General features: G+C 40.2%; 2 protein-coding genes across 2 annotated transcripts; both read left to right on the top strand.

The window, feature by feature from the left end:
- Nucleotides 1–243: 243 nt before the first annotated feature.
- On the top strand, nucleotides 244–2,003 carry LOC138880000 (uncharacterized). The gene is made up of 3 exons (XM_070159649.1): nucleotides 244–807; nucleotides 1,089–1,286; nucleotides 1,512–2,003. The coding sequence occupies exons 1-3, from the start codon at nucleotides 244–246 to the stop codon at nucleotides 2,001–2,003; spliced, it is 1,254 nt and encodes a 417-aa protein (XP_070015750.1).
- Nucleotides 2,004–2,504: 501 nt separating this feature from the next.
- Nucleotides 2,505–2,939, top strand: LOC138879999 (uncharacterized). The gene has a single exon (XM_070159648.1). The coding sequence runs from the start codon at nucleotides 2,505–2,507 to the stop codon at nucleotides 2,937–2,939; it is 435 nt and encodes a 144-aa protein (XP_070015749.1).
- The last annotated feature ends 8,184 nt before the right edge of the window (nucleotides 2,940–11,123 follow it).

The following is an 11,123-nucleotide window of genomic DNA, read 5'->3' as shown; positions in this document are numbered from 1 at the left end:
GTGCCGGTACCGAAGAAGGATGGGAAGGTTAGAGTCTGTATTGACTACTGGGATCTCAACCGGGCCAGTCCAAAGGACGATTTCCCTTTACCAAATATACATATACTGATTGATAACTGCGCCAAACATGAGCTCCAGTCATTCGTCGATTGTTTTGCTGGATACCACCAGATATGGATGGACGAATAAGATGTAGAGAAAACGGCTTTCATCACGCCGTGGGGAATGTACTGTTACAGAATGATGTCGTTCGGTTTAAATAATGCTGGTGCTACCTACATGAGAGCCATGATCACAATCTTTCATGATATGATACATAAAGAGATCGAGGTGTATGTGAACGACGTCATCATTAAATCCAGGAAAGCTGCAAATCACATGGGAGATTTGAGAAAATTCTTCAACAGACTGAGGAGATATAACTTAAAACTGAATCCCGCCAAATGTGCGTTCGGGGTCCCAGCCGGAAAGTTATTGGGTTTCATTGTGAGTCGCTGGGGAATAGAATTGGACCCGTCAAAGGTCAAAGCCATTCAAGAGTTGCCACCGCCAAAGAACAAGAAAGATGTAATGAGTTTTCTGGGAAGGCTCAACTATATTAGCCGATTCATAGCTCAGTCCACTGTCATTTGTGAACCCATCTTCAAGATGCTAAAGAAGGATGTTGCCACTAAATGGACTGATGATTGTCAAAAGGCCTTCGACAGAATCAAGGAATACTTGTCGACACCGCCAGTCTTGGTTCCACCCGAGCCAGGGAGACCCCTATTGCTTTATCTTGCAGTGTTGGATGGGGCATTTGGTTGTGTTTTGGGACAAAATGACGAGATGGGAAGAAAGGAGCAAGCCATCTATTACCTCAGCAAGAAGTTTACCCCGTACGAGGGTCGGTATTCCTTATTAGAGCGCACTTGTTGCACCCTAACCTGGGTGGCTCAGAAATTGAGACACTATTTCTGTGCTTACACCACTTATCTCATATCCAGGATGGATCCATTGAAGTATATCTTTCAGAAGCCCATGCCTACCGGTAAGCTCGCCAAGTGGCGATACTGTTAGGTGAATTTGACATCGTTTATGTTACCCAGAAGGCAGTCAAAGGACAAGCCTTGGCAGATCACCTCGCCGAGAATCTTGTAGGAGGAGAATACGAACCTCTAAAGACGTATTTTCCTTATGAGGAGATAGCCTTCATAGGAGAAGACATTGCAGAATCCTATGACGGCTGGAGGATGTTTTTCGACGGAGCCGCAAATTTCAAAGGAGTTGGCATAGGAGCAGTCCTGGTATCAGAAAACAGTCAGCATTACTCGGTATCGGCCAAGCTCAGGTTCCCGTGCACCAACAACATGGCCGAATATGAAGCCTTCATTCTAGGGATTAAACTGGCCATTGATATGAACGTTCAGGAGTTACTAGTAATCGGAGACTCGGACCTACTCATACATCAGGTTCGAGAAGAATGGGCAACCAAGAATCCCAAGATACTCCCTTATCTTCATCACATACAGGAATTGAGAAAGAGGTTCAGGAAGACGGAATTCCAGCATATTCCCAGGGTACAAAATGAGTTCGCCGATGCACTGGCCACTTTGTCATCTATGATTCAGCATCCAAATACAAACTTTATTGACCCCATCCAGGTCAAGATTCACGACCAACCAGCTTATTGTGCTCACGTCGAAGAAGAAGCCGATGGGAAACCTTGGTTCCACGATATCAGAAAATACCTGACAATAGGAGAGTACCCAGAGCTTGCCAATGCTACTCAGAAACGGACACTTCGGAGATTATCCAACAACTTCTTTCACGGCGGGGAAATCCTGTATAGGAGGACTCCCGATATGGGATTATTAAGATGTGTCGAGGCAAGAGAAGCAACCGAACTATTGGAGGAAGTGCACGTAGGGACCTGTGGACAGCATATGAATGGTTTCGTCTTGGCAAAGAAGATACTCCGAGCAGGATATTTTTGGATGACTATGGAAGCAGACTGCATCTAGTACGTCCGGAGATTCCACCGTTGTCAAATACATGCAGATATGATAAAGGTACCTCCAAACGAGCTTACTGCAACAAGCTCACCATGGTCGTTCGCCGCTTGGGGAATGGATGTCATTGGACCAATTGAACTAGCCGCATCAAATGGGCACAGGTTCATCCTAGTGGCAATTGATTAATTTACTAAATGGGTTGAAGCAGCATTATACAAGGCAGTCACCAAGAAAGTAGTAGCAGATTTCGTCCGAGATCGTATGGTTTGTCAGTTCGGGGTTCCAGAACCAATCATCACCGACAATGGTTCTAATCTTAACAGCGACCTGATGAAGGCAATGTGCGAAACATTCAAGATTAAACACAAGAACTCTACGGCTTACTGACCTCAAATAAATGGAGGTGTAGAAGCAACCAATAAGAACATCAAGAAGATACTAAGGAAGATGATCGCAAGGCACAAACAGTGGCATGAGAAGTTGTCATTCACCTTACTGGGTTATCGTACCATGGTCCGCACATCAATTGGGGCCACTCCCTACATGTTGGCTTATGGTACAGAGGCGGTCATCCTCGCCGAGATAGAAATTCCTTCCTTAAGGGTCATACAAGAAGCAGAATTAGATGATGCAGAATGGGTCAAGAGTCGCTACGAGCAGTTAGCCCTCATAGACAGAAAAAGAATGAATGTTGTTTGTCACAGTCAATTATATCAGAACAGAATGTCCAGAGCCTTCAATAAGAGAGTCAAGCCAAGGAAGTTTACACCAGGACAGCTGGTGTTGAAGAAGATATTTCCATATCAAGATGAAGCCAAAGGGAAATTCTCTCCTAATTTGAAGGGTCCGTATATGGTGCATCGGGTTCTAACAGGAGGAGCCCTTATTCTCGCGGAAATGGACGGAGAAGTCTGGCCGAAGCCTATCAACGCAGACGCAGTGTAGCGATACTACATTTGATCATATGTTTTTCCTTCATGATGTATTTTGAACTACGCCTGACCTGATTCTCGTTTAAGAGGGGATACGTAGGAAGCCCTATGGGTTCGGTCATACTTTAATAAAAATCCCATTTTTCCCCGCTATGGGAACTGGGGCAGAATTTTGAGGAGGACCCTCAAAATTCCAAAGTCAGTTTGCGCATCAGCACCAACCCAGTAAACTGGGGCAGAATTTTGAGGAAGACCCTCAAAATTCTGGAGCGAATCTGCGTTCGATCGTGTAGCACAGCCGTCAACAGCGCCAGCCCAGTAAACTGGGGTAGAATTTTTGAGGAGGATCCTCAAAATTCCGGAGCAAGCGAGGTTGCCGTGTCTTGAACCACGTTGCAGTTGTTGGTTCATCCCGAAATAAAATTATTCTTTTTACCTATATATACATGCACTTGCCATATATTCACTAGGTCATGCCCGAATATCATTTGGATCGCATCGTTTAGCAACGCTACCCCAATGATACGCAACAGCAAGAGCCGGAGGATACGAACTAACCTCCCCCTATAAAACTCACAATTTTTCTTTGGATGCAGGAATTTAGGCAACGAATCAAAGTATATTTGCTCTTCAGAATCAAAAACGCTCCAGAGGGTCACTATCCGCACTCGACACTCCCCAGCAGTCCTAATAGCGCAAACCGCCCACCAGAATTCAGGCCGCAAAAGCAAAACGCACCCACTCTTTAGAGTCGAAACTCTCAAAGCAATCACTCATTTCGTAAAAGTCTACTATCTACACCCAGCATTTCCCAGCAGTCATGATAGCGCAATCATCTTTCAGCTAAGAGAACTTACTACTGTTCGTTTCTTTATATTTCTGCATTGCATAAGGCTACTTGCTACCTTTTGAGGCTAAGCTCTGTCTCCATTTGCATTTCTGCATAAGGCTACTCTCTGCCTTCCGAGGTTAAGCTCTACCTCCATATTGCATAAGGCTATCTATCTGCCTTCCGAGACTAAGCTCTGTCTCCATTTGCATTTCTGCATAAGGCTACTCTCTGCCTTCCGAGGTTAAGCTCTACCTCCATATTGCATAAGGCTATCTATCTGCCTTCCGAGACTAAGCTCTGTCTCCATTTGCATTTCTGCATAAGGCTACTTTCTGCCTTCCGAGGTTAAGCTCTACCTCCATATTGCATAAGGCTATCTATCTGCCTTCCGAGACTAAGCTCTGTCTCCATCTGCATTTTGCATAAGGCTACTCTCTGCCTTTCGAGGTTAAGCTCTACCTCCATATTGCATAAGGCTAGCTATCTGCCTTCCGAGACTAAGATCTGTCTCCATCCGCATTTTGCATAAGGCTACTCTCTGCCTTCCGAGGTTAAGCTCTACCTCCATATTGCATAAGGCTATCTATCTACCTTTCGAGACTAAGCTCTATCTCCATCCTGCATGAATGAAATATCGCCACTTTATTTAAATTCTCGCTTCGGCTGAAATATCGCCTCCTGCTTTTTAAATTCTCGCCTTGGCTGAAAAATCGCCACACTTGCATTCATTTGGCTGAAAAATTGTCACCTTCTCATGGGCTGAAAAATTGCCAACTTATTCAAAGGCGTCATAGTTCGGAGGTACCATCTGCATAGCCCGAGAACATCATTTCATGGCCTGCGAATTTTTATTTTATGCGCTTCATGGCCCAGGACATCATAGTCTGAGGACGTTATCCTAACCATCCAAAGACAGCATTCATGGTCCAATGGGAACTTGCATCACGTTTAAATTACGCAAATATATACGCACATCACGCACTTGCAGGTACTCCCGCTGGCTCACGGCTATCTCAGCGATCCCGCTCCAGTTCTTCGTAGCCTGTCCGATTCCAAGCACCCTCTCAAACCTAACCGTCGCGACCGTTCATTTAAATTTCCATCGGCATATTCCGCCAATGGTTCTTGAACTACATGTGGCCTGATTCCTGTAAAACCAGGGATATGTAGGCAGCTCAGAAATCATAGAACGGTCAAAATTCTTTTACAATCGCCGTTTCTGGTCAAAATTGGCCATCTTGTCTTTACCCGACAACTCTTTCATCCTCCTCGGGAAAAGAGGGGCAGCTGTTGATACCCAATTTTTTCCTATATATTTTTACACTCAAAATACTTTTAAAATAACATATGTATGCATATACAAGCACACCCAAAGGCTTTGGTATTTTTCCAAATTTTTAAAGATTTTTTAAACCAATTTATGGCCTATTTTGCACTATAAAAACCAATAATTATTCCCAAAACTTGTCATTTTGGAGAATAATTTATTTTATTCTCGTATTTACACAAAATATAATTTACATGATTCTTTGCATAATTTTACAAGTCCATTTGGTATTTTTAAACTAAAATTGCATGAAATTGCAATTTTAGCCTATTTCTCGATTTAATAGCATTCGTAATCACAAAATCATTTCTAATATTTTTTAAATTAATACTTATGCATTTCTTATTAACTCTGTATTTTTAATTTGATTTTTAAACATTATTTACTATTTTTATAAAATCAAAATGAGGAAAATTGGCTATTTAAATTGCAGTCCTTTTTTATTTCAATTGTAGCCCAAATTGCACCCTCAATTTTAACCCCAATTCTGACCCAATTTCATTAATTACCCGACCCACACCCTATTAATATAACCCGCCCGGATCCCCATTTAAATCGTGGCCGTTGATTATTTAGATCAACGGTCCACGTTAGCCCCTTCCTTAATTAAACCCACAAGACCCCTAACCCTAAATCATTTATACAAATGAGCCGCCCTTGTATCCCCTCGTCTCTCAAAATGCTCTCAACCACCCTCTGAAACCCTAGCCCTCTCCGCTGATCTCCGACCTCGTTCCACCGGAAATCATGGCTTCCCAGGCCCTGTGTAACCTATATCTACCCCCACGTACCTCTATACTCCTTTTGCTCGAGGTTTCAGAGTCCGGCCTTGAAGACCTTGACTCCGAATCTCTCCGATTCAGTTTCTATGGCCATTTCCGGCTCATCTCCGGCGAGTCCTAGCCCTATGAGTCCATCTCCGACTCAGGACCAGCCCGTTCCAGGCCTTTCTCATTTTTCTAGGGTTTTCTCTGAAACCCTAAGACTTCGAGGTTTTCTTTGTTTCTCTCTAAGATCTACTTCATATTCGTGCTATTTTCTAGGATTTTTAAGTATTTTTTCACATCTTTTCGATTTTTTGTTTTCAAAACTGTTCATCTTCTCAAAACTTAGGGTTTCTGTGATTTCTACTTGTTCTACTGTGATTTCTCGCATTATTTGGCTTTGCTGTAATTCCTAATTGTTTTCACTATGATTTCTGCATATTTTTCTTTATTGTAATTCCTCCTAGGGTTTCCGAGTAATTTCTTTACTGTATTTTTCTTTACTTAGGTTTCCATGAATGTTTGTGTTCTTTGGACCTCCTGAGTTTATTTTTGCCTGATTTTATATGCTTTCGACTCTACACTTGACTTGTGGAAGAAACCCTAGATTTTGGAGAATTTTTCAAACTACTTGTGTGCGATTGTTTGCTGCCTGCCTGATTTCAAAACCCTAATTCTCAAAACCCATCTCATGTTTCTGATTCTTTCTAAGCTTTGCAAGACCTTTTTATTCCTCGCATATCCATGTTCTTCTATTTTGATCACACTGTTTGTTTAATCTTAGCCCTGTGTGTTTAAGTTTATGCATCTTTTATAGTCAAACATTTTCCTTTCAAAATAACCCTAATTTTGGGGGTTGATTTCCTATGAATCTATTTTGATTCTTTCTTTTTGACTGATTTGGACCTATTCTCTGACTGAATTCAATACTGAGCTCGAATCCCTAATTCCATGATTTACTATGTGATTAGTGATTCTATTCTTGCCTTATTTGCTTAAAACCGTGTATCTTTCAAAACTTTATATGTATTTACCCTTCATTTTACAATTTATTCTTGATTCTTCTTTCCATAAATGAAACTCTATTTTATTACCTTAAGTCTGATTCCTTAATTAAAGGAAGTCCTTTCCCTAATTGATTATGACTTGATACTAAGTTATTTTCTTGCCTTACTTACTGCTTACTTTCAAACTATAAAAAACCTCACCCCTTTTATTTCAAAAAAGGAGGAACAATTGCAAGTTCACACTCACTAAACTCTTTCTTCTCTTCTCTGCTACTTGTTCTGATCGGGTTTAGCCGGCTGAAAGCCAAGGCTAAGCTATAGGATTCTATCTGCCCTACTTGCTTTACTGTTTGAGTTTGCAACTGGTATGTCCATGATCTAAATACCATCTCCAAACTACGTGTTTATTTACCTTTTTCATATGTCTGTTTATGTTCGACTTTCTTACATTATGCAGTTAAACTTCAGCATGTTACATCCCTACCCCATATTCCCATGTCTTTGATTCTGTTATGCTTGTGTAAGTACTTTCCTGTACATCATTTTCCCCAAGCCCTTGTGGCTTAACTCTGTTTGTTGGTACAAATGTTTTCATATCAATCCCTTTCCCTGAACCCCCTTTGTGTGTGAGTATTGTTTAGACTAGGGTGGCACTCTATTGTCATCCCTAGTTTAGAACCAGGTTGCTCTAAACCTATACTCAAATCAGTCTCATTCCCTTAATCCTGTTATGTGTTGAGCTTGACTCAAGTCTGATGGTGTCCTAATCACCATACAGGCCTAAGTCTGACTTTGTAAAGTTTTCTCTCTTATTTGCTTGAACCAAGTAAAGGATTAGGGGTGTGCCAGTCCCACCCATGGCTAGGTATGACCACCCTTTGCTTTGGTCTCCTCTAATCCCCTCACTTTTACACTTATTCTTAGTTCTTTAAGTCCTACCCCCTATGGTAAGCCATGCTTTGGGACCCTAGAGTTCCCTCTGAACTTGGATGCCTAAGGGCTGGTAATTCCACACATTGCATTATTCTACTCAATCTTTAGGGTGTAAGCATTGCCTGGGCTACCTGAAAGCCCTTGGAACTTTGAAACACTCTAAGAGAAGGCCTTGGAATCTGGAGCCCGGATTTGGTAAAATACATGTATTGGACATTAAGGTTGCTTTGGGCTTTCTCGGGTCCATTTTAGTTTTGATGTATTTATTTTTTAGTCTTTCCCTTCCACTTTTGTAATAACTTTGTAAAAAAAAACTTGGGGAATATTAGTAAAAGGGTGTGGGAGGGGTTTATGTTGTTTGCATCAGTCAATGAGTAGAAATCATGCCTATAGGACTTCAATATTGCAAATCATCTAAAAATCATGCCTATAGGACCTTAACGTTGCAAATCACTTAGAAACCATGCCTATGGGGTTTAATATTGCATACCATTCAGAAATAATGCCTATAGGATTTTGTATTGCAAGCATGATAGAAATCATGTCTATAGGAACTGCATATGCGTTAGGCAAACTGTAGGATAATTACGCCCATCTTTTACCAATGCTTTAACAACCCCCTTTAAAAATCGAAATGTGGATGTCATGCCTATAGGATTAATTGCAACTCGCTTGATCCGTTTAAGTAACAACAGTCTGTCAATTGGTTCCTAACGTTCTTTAAGTAATGTTTTCAACAAAACTCTTTTGTAAACCATGTGTGCTTTCAAACTCTACAAATCTGCATTCTTTTCCATGAACAGTTTTTTTTTCTTAAATAGTTCTACCTAAGCGTTTTAATCAGTCTCTGAAACTGCCTTTAAAACAATTATGCAACCAAATCCTTTTCTCAAAAATACTCCTGCCTTCAAAATTCTTGCATAACTCTTTTGCTTTTTCACTCAAACAGTTTGATGCTTTCGAAATCTACACTTTCCTTTAAAATTCTTCTGCATCTGATTACCTCTTCTGAAATAAGTATTTTCTAAATCATTCGCCTAAAATACTTTTGATTTCTAACAAACCGGACCAGAGGGGCTCAAAGTAGACTTATTATCCAACTCTATGTGTTAAACTAATCTGTCCACTGTCAGTTTTAATCTTAAGGCCAAATCAGTAGTTGTAAGACATGCTAAAATAATTGCTATGTGATTTATGGGGTTTGTATGAGCCTTTTGAGTATTTGTTTTATTTCCCACTTATCTGCTATTTGTTTTGATTGACGCCTAGTATTTTATCCTTTTGAAACTCCATATATGCCTCTACCCCTTTCTTTCTTTTAGGATTAGAAGTCCAAACACCCCGGGACTAATAGGTCGGGATGGGTACTAGCATGCAATAAGAAAAACGAGACTAATCGCGTTTAATACCTTGACGGGGTGGGAAGGGTAGAATATGGAGATGATGACCGATGCGCTAATATCACGTACGACCCCTCTTCTGAGGAGTGAATGCTGGATATTGCATTGAAGTGATCCATATTATATTTAAACCTAGGACCTCTTTTCTCCTTCTTTAGTTATTGATGTTTTCTTAAATTAATGTTTCTTCAACTAAGCTTTCTCCTTTTAAAATCACTTGTGTCTTTCTTCTTTCAAAAATTTTCAACTTGTTATGTGCAAACTTTTCTTGTTTATTCCTTCTCTTCTTAAAGTCATAATTAAGCATGGTCGGGAACCACACTAGTGGATCTTGAGTGGTGCCTAACACCTTCCCCTCGAGACAATCTCAAGCCCTTACCCGAACTCTGGTTTATCTTTCAAAAAATCTTATCTTCTTTAAAAGTGTCCTAATGCACTATAATCATTAGGTGGCGACTCTTCAAATTCCATAACCCGATTCCTCGAAAGGGAATAAGAGTTGTTTTGTCCATAATGTCGTAAACCCGATTTCTCTCTTTAGGAAAACGGGGGGCGTTGACAGTACCATAGACTTTCCCCTCATGTAGATTACCACTAATGTAAGCTCACTCGGTTTGAAATCAAGTAGGACTTCTTTCGGAATGCAATGAAGGATTTTGGGTTATGGTAGGATACCATATGGGTAAGTGGTTACACCTTTCCATAAGCACTCCATTTTTCATTTCTCGGCTCACACTTGCAAATTCTTAGAGGCACTTTCTTTTCGTTGGGGACTAGAGAGACTTAGCATCACTTTTTCTTGTTCATTTAATTCTTTTTTACCTTTTGATTTCTCAATGTTTGGGAACATTCCCTCTCTTTGAATTCATTCAACCCTTCCACTTATTCACTTTTTGCATCTTTCTTCTTCTTTTTTTTATTCTTTTCTTTCCTTCTATTCTCATAAAGATTATTTATTTTCTCTTTTTTTGCCTTGATAGCTTTTTCAACTTCCTCATCTCTCTCCCAAACTTATACTTTAATCCATTTGATTCATAAGAGTGTTAAGAAAATCTCGGGTGCCAAGAGAGGGTCACGATAAAATGGGTAAAGGCTTGTAACATGGTTATCAAATGAGAAAGGCTAAAGGCTCGAAGGGTTGAATAGGGATAATGACATTGGTTGGCAATAGAAAACTCAAATGGGCCAAGGAGAGCCTACAATCTCTTCACAAACCAAGCAAAACTTAGGATTTTGCCACGAAACACATTCGGGGCAAGTTTTAGACTCTTCGCAGGGATACTTGGACTAGCAACAATTCATATCACCCCTCATGCAAATAGATCGTAAAAGAGGATAGAGTCGAGGGTCCACAACAACCACATTCAAGTTTAAAGATCACTATGGTCCAATTAAACCACTCGATGATTACCACCGTCAACACAAGAATCACAAAGTCACTAACTAGAGCTATTTCTTTTGGAAACCTTATCTCTAACCATAAGCACGTAGTTAAGTATGTTGGTGCCAATTGAAGCATGGTTAACTCTTTGAGAATGACTTATTTAGGTCTTTTTATTCATTACTACTACTATTATTACCTAAACCCAATAATAGACTTGTTCCCTTAAGAAGGTTGTCATGCCATCCATCGTTGGGAGGAGTCACCCGGTTCACACAATGACTACCTTTGGAAAGAACTGTGGAATTAAGAAAACCAAAGGCTTATTATCTACTAAACCATAAAAGAAGTTGTTAAACAAAACAAGAGTTGATACACTACTAGAACATAAAAAGAAGATAAGAAAAAATAAAGAGAAAGAAGTTAATGAGCAAAACTACTAAATATAGAAAAAGAGAGAATAAGAGAGAGAGAGAAGATATATACATACAAATAAGAAAAGAGAAAATAACATCAAATTATTACAGGCCAATTGTATCAAAATGTATCAAAT

The sequence above is a fragment of the Nicotiana sylvestris genome, chromosome 10 (assembly GCF_000393655.2).
Source record: "Nicotiana sylvestris chromosome 10, ASM39365v2, whole genome shotgun sequence".
Classification (NCBI taxonomy): domain Eukaryota; kingdom Viridiplantae; phylum Streptophyta; class Magnoliopsida; order Solanales; family Solanaceae; genus Nicotiana; species Nicotiana sylvestris.
This window is presented reverse-complemented; position numbering and strand designations above follow the sequence as displayed.

Bases quoted from the DNA above. Each gene is read 5' to 3' on its own strand.
- LOC138880000 (XM_070159649.1), top strand. From the start codon at position 244: ATGTCGTTCGGTTTAAATAATGCTGGTGCTACCTACATGAGAGCCATG. The intron at 808-1,088 runs GTTTTGGGACAA...TATGTTACCCAG, and splicing joins TGGATGGGGCATTTGGTTGT to AAGGCAGTCAAAGGACAAGC. The intron at 1,287-1,511 runs GTATCAGAAAAC...CATCACATACAG, and splicing joins TTGGCATAGGAGCAGTCCTG to GAATTGAGAAAGAGGTTCAG.
- LOC138879999 (XM_070159648.1), top strand. From the start codon at position 2,505: ATGGTCCGCACATCAATTGGGGCCACTCCCTACATGTTGGCTTATGGT.